The 19,596-nt window shown below is 42.4% G+C and overlaps 1 protein-coding gene across 2 annotated transcripts in view; it reads left to right on the top strand.

Moving 5' to 3' along the window:
* LOC137424717 (glutamate dehydrogenase, mitochondrial) overlaps positions 1–19,596 on the top strand; it is a 64,609-nt gene that overhangs the window by 38,893 nt on the left and 6,120 nt on the right. The window contains exons 9-11 of one of the 2 annotated variants that reach the window (XM_068112460.2): positions 453–533; positions 646–769; positions 3,482–3,564. In XM_068112460.2, the coding sequence (XP_067968561.2) occupies positions 453–533; positions 646–769; positions 3,482–3,564 (288 nt within the window). The remainder of the gene's footprint in view (positions 1–452; positions 534–645; positions 770–3,481; positions 3,565–19,596) is intronic. The other variant, XM_068112459.2, reaches the window with a different exon arrangement.

Raw genomic sequence — 19,596 nt, 5'->3', positions numbered from 1 at the left:
AAAAAATGAATTTAAACGATTTCAGCATAAGGCTGCAACATAACAAAATGTGAAAAAGTGAAGGTCCGAATACTTTCTGAATATACTGTAGATATTATTAATTATTTATTAGATTAATTATTATATTATTTATTTAATATTAATTATTTTGTTGGAAATTATTAATTGGCCTTTCGTGCAAAATGAGCACGTTAGATTTTTCATAACTACAAGAATGAGAGAAAACTGTTGCATCGGAATACCACTTAACTACTAGTTAATACGACTTTACTCGACCGTTCTAGCTCGGATCAATCTATACTATGATGGATGTCTGTTTGTGTCACCATTTTTCTCAGAGATGGCCAAATGGATCTTCATTGAACTTAGAGGTTCACCAGTGAGTAATGATGAGTGTTTTCGGCCAAAAATATATATTTTTAACGTTTTGAAACAGTTTTTTTTTTTTGCAGATGATTGCTGAGGGTGCGAATGGTCCAACAACACCCAAGGCAGATGCTATATTTCTTCAGAGGAACATCCTGGTTATACCTGTGAGTATCGCATAAATCGACAATCGCTCAGTATTTGTTACTTTTGTCTATAATTGCACACTTTTGGTTTTATTTTCAGCATCACGTTTTTGATGTGCCATTATTTTTGTAGGATATGTACTTGAATGCAGGCGGTGTGACTGTTTCATATTTTGAGTGGTTGAAAAATCTGAATCACGTGAGCTATGGCAGGCTCACATTCAAGTACGAGCGAGACTCAAACTACCATCTCCTCCGTAAGCACTGCATCCCACCTCCAAACACTACATTACCTGAATTTTTTGTTTTATCTTCGTTCTCCTCCTTTCCTTTCTATTCTTCATTTTGATCCTATTTTTGTTGATATGTAGCACGGGTTATCTTTTTAAACCTGTTGTACCTTCTGACCATCTTGGTCATGTAGTGCCTAATTTGATCTCATGACCAGCTGCATTTTGTAGTTGGGATTTTAAAGCTGTGGGTTGTACATAGACCGTGGAACGTATGAATCCTTTTGAGTTTGACCATTCTGAACCACACAAAATATGCATTAAGCACTTCATAGGATTTCCTTCAATGAGAAGGATATTTGGAAGCAGTGTGAATTTATTTTTGTGAGGCGTGATTACCTAAGTTCAGTTATTCTCACCAAACACGCATTCAGCCAGAAAGTTTTCCTCAGCAATTTCTTAATGACATCTGAAATTGAAGCCCTTTTTTATTTACTTATTTATTTAAAAAAAAAATTCTCATGCAATGAAAATACAATAACACCTGCTTTATGTGTATTGATACTGTTTTGATGACCCTGATGGAGGTCACCATGACCGCCATGACCGTCACCATGACCGCATGACCGATGGATCGCTGATGTTTGATAATACCCTGGTGTTGGGCTAGCGGCTAGGGTGCCGGCTTAGGATCCTAGGATCCTGGGTTCGAATCCCGGTCTAATCGCTGAATTAACACCAGTGGGGTTGACTCAGCCTGTCATCCTTCCGAGGTCGGCTAATTGAGTACCAGTTCACTGGTAATTCCCTGTTTGTCGTTAAAGGCGGCAAAAAGGGTTGGCGTCAGGAAGGGCATCCGGCCGTAAAACATTGCTTCAAAAAGGGGACCGAAAAACAACAACAACCACGGTTCCCGAAAAAGGCCAACCCCCGCTTTGCGGGGAAAAATGGCCTCTAAAGGTGGTTTTTATACTGTTTTGATGAATTGTTATATTTTCAAAATAGGGAAATTGGTTGTGGCAGATTAAAATTCCATTGTCTACAATTAACATAATTTTCCAAAATAGTCATCCGATTTGGTATTTAATAATATTTGCATACTGTGGAATGATGTGGCTATCGATTATCGAACAATAATTACCTCCGCCACCGAAGGTAGATGGAGGTTATGTTGTCACTCCTGTCTGTCTGTTTGTGAACAGGATATCTCAAAAAATTGTGAACAGATTCAGATGAAATTTGGTGGACAGGTTGGGTGTATGACAAGGACGAAATGATTAGATTTTGGTGAAGATCTGTACCGTATCTGGATTCGAGAATTTTTTTGAAGTGATTCATCACTATTGTGAGATTGGGCAAAAAACGATATATAGCACAATATCTCAAAAAGTTGTGGATGGCTTCGGACGAAACTTGGTGGACAACCATGTTGTTAAGCAGCCAGTGTGCCTCCATTTTAAGTCGTTCTGCATCCTTACTCACAATTTATATGGCCACCATTAACCCTTCCTAACCCAAAGCCTTTTATGTTGCAGTGTTTCCTCTCTCTCTCTCTCTCTCTCTCTGTCTGTCTGTCTGTCTGTCTGTCTGTCTTTCTTTCTTTCTCTCTCTGTCTGTCAGTCTCTCTGTCTCTGTCTCTGTCTCTCTCTCCACTTCTGTTCCTTCATTCCATTGCTATTTGTATCCGAGTTGCCCTGCTGCCTGCAACTATTGGATGCAAATAGCAGGATAACTCAAAGCCTGCATCACCTTGCTCTTCCATGAGCCTCGATCTTGTGGAGAAAAACAAAAAAATGATGTGAAATAGTTTTCATGTGGAGAAGATATTGTGGAAGAGGATGGGTGAGCACATGAGGTAATGATGGCCAACACATTTAAAAGACTGAAGTGAGGAGGGTAAGACAATGAACAAAGGGAGACTATTCCACAATCTGTAGAATATGGGAAGCCTAATGAATGCAGATGGTAAACCTGCTTGTACTTGGCAAGCATGAGCAGTTGAGGGTTTCTTGAGGAATATGTTTGGCCTATATTAGCTACGAGATGGTAGAGGTTGGAGAACGCATGGGGAGCAAGGCCATATGTAAGCTTGTATACATTAGAGAGCCCACAAATATGTCACCGGTAGAAGAGTGGCAGTCCAGTCCCTGGTAATCCAATCTGCCTTTCGTTTTGAGATTCCAAAAGTGTGGAAGGCCTTGTTTTTTGCTGCCTCAAGAGGAGCAAGGTAATACGTGGGGCCCCACTCCATGCTTTCCACACTTGTGAACATGGAGTATTGGCCTCCATACATAGGCCAAAAACTTTCCCTGGTAAATCTCAAAAAAGGTGGAGGAAAAATTGGGGCAGTCGGGGTAAAACTGGAGGTAGAGGTAGAAGAAGACTAAATGGTGCGAGATGCTGGATTTTAGGATTTTCTTTTGGAAATACAGTACCGTATTATCATTTTCTTTAGGTCTGCATTTATAAGTTGCTTATCGTGTAGAAAGAACATCGATGGTTATTTGTCACTAATATTTATTTGTTCTTCTTCATATAATCCTGAAAAATGAACATTTTACATGTATCCTCTTTGGGTGAATAGTTTTTCTTCTTTAACTAGTTTTAGATGTATTACAAGTTCAGTTAACAATCCCTCTTACTTTTATGGAGCTAATTATATTGTATGGCTACCACCTGTTATTCCTAACAATCTAATCTTAATTTATCATGCCCATTGCTCTTTCTTTATGGTCTTAGGCTCTGTGCAGGAGAGCTTAGAAAATCACCTGAAATCACCATTTCCTGTAGCACCGACGGATGCTTTTCAAGCTAGAATTGCTGTGAGTAGCTTGCCTTTGGAGGACACTATCTATATTGGTGATGGTGTTGCCTGACAGGTTGGGATTGAGGTGGTTCTTGGTACCTTTGCTTTGCTTTCTCTCGGATTCTGTCTACCCTGTGTGTTGGGACGATCTTAGTATTGTTGCTTACCATTTCTCACAAAGACCAAGCATTATGCCAAGTAAATTGGCAATCAAAATCCATGCTGCTGCCCACGGACTCGCTCTACGCTGTTATGCACTACTGGCAGGGAACCGTGGAAATTCCTCGTAATGTAAAATGTGAGCAACAATATTATGCAAAGAACAGTTAAATAACATGTGAATTTAATATTGTCGATCTATGTGTTCTCTAAAAATAATGCTTAATCAAATCAACCCCCACCTCCCCTTCTCCACCTCTGTGCAAATCCTCAACCCCCTCTGTGCAATTGCCACTCAAGTGATTGTGAGTAGCCTAATTGTGTTAATAAAATGATCCTAAATTAATCATCTTCCTCATGATCCATATGTATTGTAACAGTGGACTGTGGGGTGGACACGAGGTCAAATCTTCCACCCGGACGATCACCAATGTGGACATCACCAATTTAGTGACGGATTGTTCTCAGAGACCATCCGCTAGGATAGCCGGACAGATCCTTTCTTCAGTTTCCAATGTACAGAACCACAAACAAGGCCTATCAACTGCAGTGGTGTCTCCATTTAAAAAGGACTGGGGCTGATCGAACCACTGGGAAACTTACTGCAACTTACAACGTACTGCAATCTTTACCCTCCTAACAAGTTTTACGCCAAATTTCCAACGTCCGTGTTGAACTACCACCACGCCACGGTTTTAATTGCCAAATCCACAACCGCATACCAGGCCGACATGCCAATGGTGAGAAACAGGTTTCATAATAATAATAAAAGGAAAGAGGGATAGGGAGAACAAGATACACGTATCACAATTATTATTTATACAATTGATCCCAGGTGCCCGCTACATCGATGCCTTGTGTCCTTACTCATTCACACCACGAGGATTCAGGCAGGGAGAGGTAACGAGACACAGAAAAAAAAAGAAAGAACCTGATCCACTCGCGATGCCTGTGTGGGGTTGCCGTTGGCGGTGGCTGGGGTGAGGGGAGGAATACCAAGATGGAAAATCTTCTTCGTGGGAGAGAGAGAGAGAGAGAGAGAGAGAGAGAGAGAGAGAGAGAGAGAGAGAGAGAGAGAGAGAGAGAGAGAGAGAGACATGTCTGGCCAAATGCCTCTTGGCACACCTCTTGGCCTGGTATCGAGTCCTTTATTCTGCTAGAATTCAATGGGGCTTGTGGAGCTGATCAAAATGGTTTATTAAAGCTGTTCATTTAAAAGGAACACAGAATATGGAGGGAATGATTTTAAAAATTAGACTCGACAGTGGGGAGCTTCTCGGCACATTATGGTTGAGGGGTCATGGTGATCAGCTCCGAAAACAAACTTCGACACCTGCTCTATTGGTTTTACACAGAAACCACACACTTGTGCTGAACATTTATTAATGGCATAACTCATATATCTTACACCTTTTACCCACCTATTCACCTTCCCATGACGATATGCAGTGCATTCAGAAAGTATTCAGACCCCTTCACTTTTTTCACATTTTATTATGTTGCAGCCTTATGCTGAAATCGTTTAAATTCATTTTTTCCCTCATCAATCTACACTCAATACCCCATAATGACAAAGAGAAAACAGGATTTTAGAAAGTTTTGCAAATTTATTAAAAAGAAAACCCGAAATATCACATTGACGTAAGTATTCATACCCTTTGCTATGACGCTTGAAATTTAGAATATGACAGTAAATAGATGGAATAATAAACAAGAGTGTGGTTTATTTGAGCGTTGTTTGAAGATGTGATGTGATATGCCATTCAGCTCTTTCCTCCAAGCTTTGTTCTATTCATTTTGCTGTTCTGTTCATTCCTGAGGTCTTTTGTCAACAACCGCATGTGGTTCTTCAAATGTGAGTTTATTAAACATTTTGAGCTGTTCTTCAGTAGAAAATGAGATAAAACAAAAATGTATTTGAGTGACCAAGCCTGCCATGAACCTAAGTTGTGCTTGATTTGTGGAGCCAGGGCGAGATTTATAACAGTGAAATTTGCCCGTTGGATGCCTAAAAACTTGTTTTTCAACTCAACAAAGTTTACTTTGTTTTTGTTGATTATGATATATAATTTCAGAATGTGGGTCATCCAAACCATTCTTGCATGTAGTTTCGCTTGGTGATTTGGAGAATTCCCATCTTGGATATTGCATCTTACAGATGTGAGAACCTGTGACAAAGGAGACTATAAGGGTTGTATTTTGGAGGCTACATCAGAAATGGAGGTAGGTAGGGGGCCTGGATTAAGATGGTTTAAATAGCATTTACCTGACCAGTGAGGAGATGAGTGAGGTTTAATGTTATTATGTACTCCATCTGTAAAAATTTAATTCTAATATCAGGATATTTAACAAAATTTAAAAAGAACACACTCTTAAACATGCAAAATAACACACTCTTAAACATGCAAAATAACACACTCTTAAACATGCAAAAGAACACACTCTTAAACATGCAAAATAACACTCTTAAACATGCAAAAGAACACACTCTTAAACATGCAAAAGAACACACTCTTAAACATGCAAAAGAACACGCTCTTAAACATGCAAAAGAACATGCTCTTAAACATGCAAAATAACGCACTCTTAAACATGCAAAAGAACGCACTCCTAAACATGCAAAATAATGCACTCTTCAACATGCAAAAGAACGCACTATTAAACATGCAAAATAACACACTTAAATATGCAAAAGAACGCACTCCTAAACATGCAAAAGAACACACTCTTAAACATGCAAAAGAACACACTCTTAAACATGCAAAAGAACACACTCTTAAACATGCAAAAGAACACACTCTTAAACATGCAAAAGAACACACTCTTAAACATGCAAAAGAACACACTCTTAAACATGCAAAAGAACACACTCTTAAACATGCAAAAGAACACACTCTTAAACATGCAAAAGAACACTCTTAAACATGCAAAAGAACACAATCTTAAAACATGCAAAAGAACACACTCTTAAACATGCAAAAGAACACAATCTTAAAACATGCAAAAGAACACACGCTTAAACATGCAAAAGAACACACTCGTAAACATGCAAAAGAACACACTCTTAAACATGCAAAAGAACACACTCTTAAACATGCAAAATAACACATTCTTAAACACCCCCGCTGATATATCTTCGATGCGATGATCTTAAACACACCGATATATTAAGCCGATAAACCTTAAACGATAAAAGTTTATCTGTTATTTAAATACTGTACTTGTTGATTAGGTTTTGATTGCACGTTAAATAATCACTCTTCGAAAATTGGTGAATAACTTTGAACAGGTGATCATCACACGATTAGCGATTCTACACGCGTTTAACTCTTAACTGCCTTTCGTAAATTCAGCCCTTAGTATCCAGTTCTGTATCCAGATCTTCACCAGAATCGAATCGATTTGTTTGATTTAAACCCGTCCATAATGTTTTGAAATATCCTGCTATAAATATGTTTTTTTGGCCCTTTCTCTCAATGGTGAAGAATCGTTATTCAAAAAAAAATTCATTCTAATATCAGGATATTTAACAATATTTAGTCAAATCGTCCTCGTCACACACTGAATTTCTTCCGAATCCAAGTTTCTTCTGAATGCTTCCACAACCTTTTGAGATATCACAGAGAAATAGACAGATAGTCTGGGATCCGAGACCTCAAAATTAGATTTTGAAGTGACACCCCTGCTATAAAATGTTTGACCCCCTAGATCATGTCTGTGGGGGTGTTAGCCACCAGAAAAGTGACTTTAGCAAGGTAGTTTGGATTGCGCGAATTCTGAAGGGACATTTTTTAACTTGGGGCGTCAACTGTAAAAAAGCAAGAAATTTAGGGGTAGGGGAAATTCAATTGACCATATATCCCATAATACAGGGGTGAGTGCAACAAATTACCACTCATTCTTTTTGTTATAAAGTTGGCTTTTATATGAGACATGATTCAACGTGATTGGACCATCCATGAGGTCAGCAGAGGTCAAAAGGTCACGGAAAGTGGGTTAAGCTAAAAGTTTTGCTCCTTTAGTAAATAAAATCACATTTTTCCTACTTCAAGCTCAATATAGCCAAACTTTTACACCCAAAATATGTTGTTTGTACCCCTCTGATGTTTTTGGGAAAGAAATGCCCCGACTGAACTTAACTTACTGGCATGTATGTCACTTTAGATTTGCATAACTTTAAAAAAATCACCAAAATCGGGCATTCACACTATCTATTTGCACGGTACTCTTCAACATGTTTTAAAACGACAAGTCATACCACATACTGTCTGGAAAAGTGTCATTACCTCTATTTACTCATCATCATCACCGTCATCAGTCAGAAGCCGTCCACATTTTTCTCTGTCGCCATTGCAGGCACATGCAATGATGCATGGTACTCCAGCTTTCGCACAAGGGCAATTCCTCAGGCAGTTCGGTTTCTTCTTACATTTGCAGTACTTCAACTTCGCAGCAGAAGGCTTTGATGGCTTGCTCTTCATGACAGGAATTAACCTGTCACCATCCACCATCCTGCCATACTCTTCAGGTGGAAGAAGCACTGGATTGCTGAGTGAAGCTTGCTTGTATAAGCTGATCTGACAAAGGCTCCTGAGAACGTGGAAGTGAAAAGCATCTTCTGTTGGAGGAAGGGAGCGCAGATCTAGTTTGCCAGATGCAAACAAGTGGGCGCGGAGCTTATCCAGGGATGAATACCCTGGCTTGCCGTAGAGATCACAAAAGAAGCTTCGTGCTTCAGTTATCACCTGATCATGTGCAGAAGGTCCGGATTCATGTCGGATGAAATTGGACAACGCTGGCTGTTTGTCAACATGCTGGAGTGCGACTTTCACTGCTCACTTCTTACCCCGTTTGAAAGGATAGCTCACCGAATCACAACCTGACAGAATGTAGGAGATGAGCAGTGTGTCTGTGAGTGCCAATACGTCCTTTCCAACTGCTTTGGCCAACCCATTCACCAACTCATGGATGGGGAGGAACAGATCATCCTTTTCCACCCATAACTCAACAACGTTTGTCAACCGAGGGAAATGATACATTGACAAGACGATGATATCTGTATCTGTAGCCTGAATGACAACTACGCTGTTGTCACAGCTAGCAATGTGAGCAAAGATTCTGGTGTCCGCCTCCTCGTGGTTAGGGCAGTACAGCTCATCAACATTGGTATGTTCCGTCTGCGTCACACGAGTTGCCTGGGCGTTGACCCCAAGGACCAGGCAGAAGCCATCAGCCCAGGATGACTCCTGGGACCAACGTGAAGCAAGATACGACAGCAGATTGGTCTTGTTACAAGGGTTTGACAGGAATGTGTTCCAATCAGGGATTTTCATGATGTCCGCTGGAACAAACTCTGGCAAGTTGGTATTTGACTCCCGTCTCTGGCCTTCATCCCCTTTTTGACTCTTTAACCCAAAATCATATTGATCGCCCACGAAATGCACTTCAGTGCAATGTCTGGGTTTCATGTTCAAGAGTTTGTTCCTGTACCTTTCCTGAAGTTGGTCAAATGTACTCGAACCAAGTGTGTTGAACCGCTGGATGAATGCCATTGCATCGACTACATAAACTGCATCAGATGCAGAAGGAGGCAACTCTTTTAACGGTTCCCATGACTCGGCAACCTCTGCCTGTAGAGTGGATAGATAGTTGGATTTGCAACCTTTGCGCATGGAAAATCCATTCTTCTCTGGCTCAAACAACGAGGGAGGGTACTCTAGCCATTCGTAACTAAATGCCTCAGTCCGTGCCTCATCACTCAGGTCCTGTGCGAAACAAAGTGCCCTTGTCACTGCACTCTCCTCTCTGATGACTTCTTTCACAGTGTCCATCTTTTTCTTACTTTTCTTCAGATGCGTGGCGAATGTTTCTATCTTCGGTTGGACAATCTTGTCTGCATTCGTCGTCGTGGCAGCATCCATTGCCTCCAAGCCTAGACGTTTGGCATCTACCAGGGTAGTTGCTGCAAGAATCTGACCTGTGGATATGTTCATTAGTTTATCTGTCGCAAGTGAAGGATCGAATGGGTTTTGCATCTTCTCTTCCATGGTCCGTTTGATCTGCAACACGGCTTCCATGTCGTCTTTCCTCAGCTTCTCGTGGTGGTCAGATTGTGGCGAGGCCATGTGTGCCATCTGTTTTACACTTTCAGAGACAGAGGTCATGAACGGTAGAGCCTTGATGTACTTTTCTCGTGCTGATTCAGACTGTGTTATCTATCTATAATTCCAGTAATCTCTGTGTGTCTGTCTGTGTGTCTGTGTGTCTGTGTGTCTGTGTGTCTGTGTGTTTGTCTGTGACCGCTGTTTCTCGACAACCACGGGTCCGATATACTTGAAACTTGCCAGGTATATTGCTGGGGACCCGAGGATGTGCCTTTTCAAGGTTTGAAATTAATCGGACAAGTACCTACCGAGCTATGTCCAAAAAACGCTTCAACCAATCAGAGAGCAGCGAGCTATCACGTGTGCCGAACCGTTAATGCAATGCAAGCGTTAATGCGTTAATGCAAGGCTTTTCTTTTTTTCCCTCTTCTCTTTCTACTTTTCCTTGCGATTAAATTGCAAACAGCCAAAATACGTTGGCGCTAATTGAATAATTGGCCATTAACACTAAAATAATCGTAACTGCGATATGCCAACTTCCGGACAGTGCAGCCTTCCATGTTGTTGTTGTTTGCAGCAGCTGTTTGCAGCAAGGCAAGGCTTTTCTTTTTTTCCCTCTTCTCTTTCTACTTTTCCTTGCGATTAAATTGCAAAAAGCCAAAATACGTTGGCGCTAATTGAATAATTGGGCATTATGTTTTACAACTAATAAAAACGAATTTGCGATTCATTCGCTTTCCTGCGCGTTTGTGTACGCGATGGCGATTTCTTTACCAAACTCCGGAAGCCGTTCGCTTTGGACCGAACCATTGCATGTAAATAGAGGGGGGGGATTGTCACCACTCGCAAGCCGTTCGCTTTGGACCAAACCATTTCATGTAAATAGGGGGGGGGATATAATTTTAGATATATATATAGTACGGGCATGCCCTAGTCTATCTATAATTCCAGTAATCTCTGTGTGTATGCGACCGCTGTTTCTCGACAACTACCGGTCCGATATACTTGAAACTTGCCAGGTATATTGCTGGGGACCCGAGGATGTGCCTTTTCAAGGTTTGAAATTAATCGGACAAGTAGTTACCGAGCTATGTCCAAAAAACGATTCGACCAATCAGAGAGCAGCGAGCTACCGAGCTATGGCGATTTAGCCGTTCGCCGTTCGCTTTGGCTTTGCGAATGGACCAAACCATTTCATGTAAATAGAGGGGGGGGGGGGGTTCTACCGTACTCGCAAGCCGTTCGCTTTGGCTTTGCGAATGGACCAAACCATTTCATGTAAATAGAGGGGGGGGATATAATTTTAGATATATATATAGTACGGGCATGCCCTAGTACCCTTAAAGAGGCTTGTTTTGCCTTCCATATTGTAGGTCTGTTCAAGGGCAAGGTCTGTCCACACACCATTAAAGTCTCCTGCAGTCTGGTGAACTGTGAATTTGCCAGCTGCAAACTCCTCGTGCACTTCTGGTGCTGTTTCTGGAAGCTTTTGCATCTCACTGAGATAGATCGGAAGGCAGGACATGTACTTACTAGGGTCGGAAGCAATGGTATAGGGTAGCATATTCTGTACCTCTTGTAAGTGCTGTTGCCACAGCCCAGCTCTCTCAGCATGGATGTAACGCCTTAGGATAAGCACCATGTCTATGTACATGCTCCAAAGATGGGCTGTCACTCCTAATCCCTTCTCAAAATCTCCCCAGAGCGACTCCAGTGACTCTCGGCATTTCATGACTTCCTTCATGAGTGCAGCAAATTCGTCCTTCTCTTTCCTGTCAAAGGCATTTCTAAGACTTTCAAGCAGAGACGAAAGCAAAGAAAGTGTCTCCTCAGTCTTCTCGAACAACAGCCATTTCTCAAATGCCTCCCACTTCAGCATGAACAATGCCTCACTCAACCATGAATGATAACGGACCATCTTATAATAAATCTTTTCCTGCCATGACTTTATTGGCTGTACCTCGACCACAGATATCACTAGAAACCAGAATGTCCTCTATGCCACTCTCCATTATGAAAAATCCAATAGATCCCAAGAGGTTCTGGGCAATATGGAATCATCCAAGTCGAACAATAACATCTTTGTACTTTTCCGATTCCTTCCTAAACAACCCCTTTACTATGGCATATATCGCCTGGTCATAAGTCACCACCGTCTTAGCCTAACCCATCTTAAGACTCAAGGAGACAAAGTAGTCCAATGAGGTCTGGACTACATCTGCGTTGGTTGGGTTTTGTGGAAGCAATGGTCCATAACCAATCTTTGTTTTCTCTGTATGTTGCCCAGAACTGTATTCAAAGAAGCTGCTCCATGTCAGGCTACCAGTGTCCTTGTCGTTTTCACCCGTCAACTGTGTTGGATACATCCTCAGTAGGAACCAAACGATGTTCTTGTCAGCTAGAAAGCAGGCTTCCCCCTTGTCATCATGAGGAAGTTCAATATCACGTAATGACCTAGCCTGTCTTCTGTCCTTCAGTGTCAGTTTACTACTTACTGGAACGAATTTGTCTGGTTCACTGATAGTCAGTTTCCTGGTTTTCTTAAGGGGCACTGCCCCCACTACCTCCCCACTTCCTTCTCCCTCAAATGTGTACTGATAAATTATATTTGTTGTAGCATCAAAACTACCACCATCTTGTGTCTCTGAATGGAAGTTTAAGTTATCCAATGCGTAGTGGGTAAAGTGTCCTGGTGTGATGTTTGTTGGAATGAACAACCCTTCCCTTTCTTCTCGTTCAGAAACATCATTGGCGGCTGTTGTGATGTCGCTGAGCAGTGGGATAACTGATGCAGTGTCCAAATTTGTTAATCATTGTCACAAGGTTTTTACTACGTGTTTGCTTCAGAATATGTAGAGCAACACCGATGTGTTTGGGAAGTGGCTGCCTGCTAAGACATCCTACAATGTCCTGTGCCAAATTCAGTACCTTCTCTTCATCATCTTTGGTAAGCTCGACTTTGCCATCTTCACCGAGACACTCATCTCCCTCTGTTAGTAACCATGCCAAGTGATTGTACAAGTCGACCGGGACTTGACTAGAGGCACCTTCATATGATATTTCAATTTCATCACTGACTGGGATTGCACACCCTACCTTTCCGAATTTTTTCACTTCAGCTCTCAAGTGTTTTGCCACGCGGTATGAACTGTTTGACACATTTGTGAGCAGTACCTCCTCTTCCTCGTCATCTGGAAGAAGCTCACACTCATCTAATTCAGTCTGCAGAGAGACTACTTCATCACAGAGCTCTTTGACGGTCAAAGAAGATGCACATATTAACGTATCTCTACCCTTCAATGTGATGACCTGAATGTCAGACTCAAAGTGCTTCAACAATCGCTTTTTCAACCTATCAGTTCTGTAGGGTTTCTTACTGACTACATCCTGTTGTGAGAGAAGTTCCGTAAATCTATTGGTCAGCTGGCCAAGGTGGTAGACATGCTTGTTAATAAGAAGTCCAGGTGAAATTTCTGAAACAAGCATTTGGAAGCCTTTGTCATATTCAGTGACACCTTTACTGTCACATGTCTGTTCCGAAGCTTTACATCGTCTGTTCATAAAATTGTTCATACACCTCAAGTGATAGCGGAAATCGTTAGCTATGAGGTCAAGACAATAATCACCATGGCCTTCAATTTTCAAAAGGACCGCCTCATCCCTCAACACCTTTGCCTTATCATGGATTGACTTCTGCCTGTCAACTGTGCTGACTAAAGTTAATGTCCTATCGCCTTTGGAATCGCGTTCCCTTTCACACAGGAAACACACTGCCTTAAAGTCCGTTAAACTCCTCCTGCCCTCCCGTTCACCTGATGTTTCTCCTTGCTCGGCTTTAAACCATTTGGCGGATACTAGATTGTCCAAAGTCCGTTTGAGGGTGTAACTACTGCGGCATTTTTCGTGACACATTGGTCCTTTTGAAAGAAATTGGTCCTGATTCTGCAGATCGTCCCACACTCTGCTGTAAACGTCATCCTTCCTTATTTCCACCGCGTTCTTGAATGTTGTGAACCCTCTCTTCGTCAGGTTATACAGAGGTCCCTGATCATCTGTTGTACTTTGGCAGACGATACATTTTGAATAGTCACTTACACTAGAAGAGAGTTTGCGTTTGTTTCCTTTACCAGCTATCACAGCCACAGGTCCCATCTTTATACGCCAGGGGTCAGCACCTGTAAGAAATAAAAAGACACTCTAAGACTTAATACAATCCACAAATGGAACAAAATTAATAATGTTGTATTCACATCAGGCGAATCTTCGGGCGAACCTGGTGCCAGGCCAGAATGAAACATATTCCCCATGCCACACAAAACCAATCAACACCATCACGTGTAGTAAATCAGGGTCGACTGTGAAATATATTAGATTCGTAAATATCATGATTTCACAACGTTATAACATTTCAAGATTCAATGAGGAAACTAGTCAAATTTACCTATACTTTTCTCTCGAACGCTAGTAAACCGATAATTGCTTGAATGACAGGAAAACATGTGGAAAATAATCAATGAGGAAACTAGTCAAATTTACTAAGACTTTTCTCTCGAACGCTAGTGAACCGATAATTGCTTGAGTGACAGGAAAATATGTACAAAATATTCCTAACTATATAATGTTCTTATCTAACTATTTTGAGGGGGGGGGGAGGGGGAAAGGGGAGGGGGGAGGGGGAGGGGGAAAAGGGGGGAGGGAGGGGGAGGACGGAGGGGGAAGGGAGGGGGATGGATGGATGGGGGAGGGGGAAGGGGAGGGAAGGGGAGGGCCAGTCAACAATGACGTTGCAGTTCTCATGGTCGGAGAGCAGCACAACAATCACGACATCGTCCTGCATCTTCGCAAGAGCACGAAGCGGATTTTGGAGACTCACCGATCCTGTGACCCACGCCCTCCAGTACCGGTGTTGCCGGGCGGGGGAAGGGAGACCCGTACATTCCCAACCCGTACATTCGCCCTCTCGACTCAAGCTCGTATTCGAAATCGAAAGGGGAAATCCTTCATATTCGAATTCGTAAACACGAAATATGAATTAAAATTTAAATCATATCGCACAAAATCGACACAAAACACGATCGCATAAAGGTGAAAAAACGTAATTGCTTTTCGCCCTGAATTACGTGCAAACGTGTGACGGGATGGAACATCACGTGATCGCTCTGAGCGAATCAGCGAGCTGTTCTGGCACTGGCTGAGATTAGCGGGTACTTCGCTGAAATGCGCTGAGGTAAATATGAATAAAAAATATGGATCTCGTCAAATATGGTCTCGGCCATGTTCGTCCCAGGCTCAATGGCCATGTCTATGCCAAATATCAAGCACGTGAGCCTCTCCGTTTCGGAGTCTATCGGTAACAACACACACACACACACACACACACTCACACACACACAGTGTTTTATATATATCGATGTAGCGGAAGGTGGCGTCTTATCTGTGAATCCTCAGAGGCAATAAATTCCTTTGGGAAAAGCTCTCCGTTTTTGTCTCTGGTTAACGTCACTGTTCTCTTGGCTACATATGAATGAAATATTTTGTTGCACAATTTTCTCTCGATAATTCCATATATATTTTTTAATTAGCGTGAATTAGTTCAGTTAGGCGCTTCAACCTGCTGCATATTTACAAGTCTTAGAACCAATTTTGGCAGATATACAAATTCAATGTCAACCATTTCTCTCACCTCTGGTGGCGACTGTTTAAAGCCACTTATCGACCAGGATATAAAAGTAGTTTCCTTACCCGTTTGGAAGAATGCTTTGTTTTGGGTAAGAGCTACAGAGTAGCCTTGGAGCTTTTTTTTTTTTTTTTTTTTGTATACAGAGTCGAGGCTTGTGAAAAAGCTAATTAATCAAACAAACAAATCAAACAAACAAGCCAACAAAGTATATAAAAAGGGGAGCGGTCGACAAGATGGGGCGAGAAGGGGAGGAAGCACACAAACACAACATTTGAGAGTAGGGACATCGGGAGATGTTTTTGGAGGGAGAGGGCCTGGGGGGAGGCAGGATAGGTATAAAACGCAAGGACACCAAGGACTTCCAGGAAAGACGTCAAAAGTCACCTCAAAAAAGAGGAATTGGGGTGAAATTAGCGGGGGTAGAAAAGATCAAGGTTTTGGATTGGGGAAGATAAGAGATGGTGGTGAACAGCCGTTTTAAAGACCTGGAGGAAGGAGTGGGATTGAAGAGAGTGAAGGAGTTTGTTCCAGAGGCGGGAGAAAAGAGTAATGAAGGAGTGAAAGTGAGCAGAGAGTCTTGATTTTAGCAGTTTAACCATAAGAGGGTTGCAGGCAGATCTTGTGCGACCTGCAGGAATATTTGGGGGACAGAGCCCAGAGAGAGCTGGGGGAGCAAGGCCGGAGAGGAGTCGGTACAAGACGGAAAGACCACCAACCTGCCTGCGGTGATTAAGCGAAAGGCCCTCGGAGATAGCGTCATCGCGGGAGATTCCAATAATTCTGAACACTTTGGTTTCAACAGCGTGAAGACGAGCTAGGTGTGAGGCAGGAGCACCAGCCCAGAGGGGAGAGCAGTACTCCATTGAGCTGCGGATGAAAGCCTTGTATGTGGTGAGGAGCTCAGGTGTGCCAAGGAAGGACTTCGCACGACGGAGGATGCCCAGTCGGCGACTGGCTTTGGAGGCCAGCTTGGAAATGTGGTTTTCCCAGGAAAGATCATGGCAGATAGTGAGACCTAGAGTCCCTGTATAAAGAGAGTTGCGCCATGCGCTGACCTGAGATTTCTGGTCACGTGATTTCGTGGCGCCATTTTGTGTCTAACTTCACCGTGCGTGAACGTCAGCTTGGTACGGGAATGTTGTTTATTGCCAAACAAAATGACTGGTTGTTCTGCTTTTGGTTGTTCAAACCAATCTGGGAAATATAAGATGTATAGATTTCCAAGTGATAAAGTCAGAAGACAAATTTGGGAAGCGAAAGTCAGACGAAAGAGCTGGAAAGCGATCGACTCCTCGAGACTCTGCCAGGTAGGCCCACGCCGCTTGATGATCGATGTTCAAAAGCAATTCTATCTGCTCGGTTTTTTTTTGGTTGTCTGTCCGTTGAAAACCATTTTAAAGGGAAGTGATTTGTGTTTGTTTATAATCTTCAAGGAGCTGACCAAAAATGCATTTCCGTGGGAAGAACCCTGCTCAATTTTTTTCGGGTAGTCCTAGCGGTCCGCATATTGTCATTGATTGATGAAATGTCCCGGTACAGTGACATTGCCTGGTCTGCGGTTGGGTAGTCTGCGGGCAATGTCACTGTACTTTTTCAGAGGGAATTAATTTTGATTTTATAGGGGTGGGAAACCCATGGTCCGTTTTGTTTTCAGTTGTCTGTCCGTCCATTCAAAACTTATTCCGAGGCAAGTTATTTTTTTGGTTTAAAATCTTTAGCCTAATCGGCAATCATAAAAGCAATTTTAGGGGGGGGACCTGCTCAATTTTTTGCGGGTTGTGCAGCCATCCATACGTCCAAAATTTGACGAGTTATTGTTTGCTTTGTACAGTGCTCATGCGTCTTGTGAGGGGGATGCTCACTTGTGAGGAGTGAACGGAGTAGTGATGAGTTTTACTTGTGAGGAGTGAACGTAGTGGGATGAAGTGTTGGTCTGGTCAGAGTGTTGTATTACGGGCAGAGTTTTCTTACGGTCTGAATGTATGAATCATGTTCTGTACTGAATGTATGAACCAAGTTTTGTACTGAATGTTTACTGTGTTGGCCTCATCGTGTTCCTGGTGAAATTAAACAAGTTATGGTGAATACGACGTCTTATCTGTGCTTTTCCATATCTGTTCGACTCGACGAACCGTGAACACTGCAGGTATTTTTAAAAGTTTTTTCTCTGTTTAATTACGGCTGGCGCAGTCGAAAATTAAGTGTTAATTAAGTCGCCAGCTATAAAAAAAACCACCTTTAGATTAAGTTTAATTAAGTCGCCAGCTATGAAACATATTAATCGATCAGGCAATATCCATCAGAGTTCTGGGCAAGGGTGTAGTAATAAATGAACGTTTCAATCTTACTAGATGCCGATGACGTTTTCCTTATGTCAGAGACAGAAGCTGACTTGCAGCTTGTTAAATCATTACAATGGAAATTGAATATAAATGTCGATAAAACTAAAGTTGTACACTATAGAAATATGGCAATACCACGTACAGAATTTGTTTTAAGTGTGTTAGACTATATGTCGGCTGGAAGTCCTACACCGGAATTGCTCTCGGCACCCTTTAAAAAATATTGGATATGCCCACACTCCTTTCTAAAAGTTATTAAAATTCAGAGAACGACAGCATTGGTTTGTCTTACTTTATAATGTTAGCTCTTATATGCAGTGTTGGCTTGTAATATGCATTGCCATACCACTTTTAATATCACCACACAGCTCTTTTTCATGGCAATAGCTGAGTTTTTGACAAAACAAATATCACCTGTATGTAATAATAAGACTAAATATGTGTAGTAAATTTTTTTTTAGCAGGTTTAGAATATATCACCCCATATCGCGAATGTACATGTATATCTAATCCGACACACTTAGACACAAAATGGCGTCCAAATTTGAGTTGACACAACTCTCTATATAGAGGGACTCTAGTGAGACCCAAAAGCTTGAGTGACAGAGCTTCTTGGAGAGGATTATTCAGAAAGTAGATGGGAGGGTTGTCCAGTCGGTCTTTTCGGAGAGACATCGTAAGAGTGTGAGATTTGTCAGGATTGAAAGACATGTTCCACTTGTTTGCCCAGTCTGTGATTTTGTCCAGGTCTGCAGAGAGTGAGGAGGCTGCAGACTGCTGATCTGAGGGATGAGGAATGGAGCGGCAGAGAGTGGAGTCATCAGCAAAGAGATAGAGAGGATTTTCAAGAGAGTCAGAGAGATCATTGATGAAGACCAGAAAAAGCACAGGGCCCAGAACACTGCCTTGGGGAACTCCAGCCTGAACATGAAGAGGAGATGAGAGAAACCCATTCAGGGCCACACGTTGACTACGACTAGAGAGGAAGTCCGCCAGCCATGCGTGGAGATTTCCATGGATACCAAAGGAGGAGAGTTTGGTGAGCAGAGCGGGGTGCCAGACCGTATCGAAGGCACGTGATATGTCGAGGGAGACAGCTCTAATTTCCTGTTTGGCATTGAGGACCTCCATCCATTGTTGAGACAGCAGAAGCAGCATGTCCAGAGTAGAGTGACCTGGTCTGAAACCAAATTGATGATCAGAGATCAAGCCATTGGAGAAGAGGAAAGATTTCATATCCGAAGCAATGATGGATTCCATGACTTTGCTGATAATTGGGAGAAGGCTGATTGGTCTGTAGTTGCTAGTATCTGTTTTTGCACCTTTTTGTGCAAAGCGGTGATGTTGGCTGATTTCCAAGCAGATGGCTGTTGACCTTGAGCAAAAGAGAGGGTGAAGCGAACAGAGAGAGGGAGTGAAAGAGCGGAAGAACAGGATTTTAGGACCCGTGGGCTGATGCCGTCAGGTCCAGTTGCAGAATCAGAGTCGAGGGTTGACAGAAAGTTTTCCACCTTGTCAGGAGGAAAGGACACGGAGTCCAGGAGCAGCTGGGTACGACTGGGTGTGGTGGGTACAGAGAGGGATGGGTTTGGGACACAAGATTTAGAGGCAAACACAGAGTTGAGGCATTCAGCTTTTTCACGTGCGGAGTCAGCTGTGTAGCCGTTTGAGGTAAGGGAGGGGATGGAGGGGGAACAAACACCAGAAATAGATTTGACCAGACGCCACCAGGATTTGGAAGAGGGAGACAGATAAGAGAGTTC

Source organism: Myxine glutinosa, chromosome 4, assembly GCF_964187855.1.
Source record: "Myxine glutinosa chromosome 4, kmMyxGlut1.1, whole genome shotgun sequence".
NCBI lineage: Eukaryota > Metazoa > Chordata > Myxini > Myxiniformes > Myxinidae > Myxine > Myxine glutinosa.
Note: the sequence above shows the minus strand (reverse complement) of the source record. Positions and strands in the feature narration are given on the sequence as shown.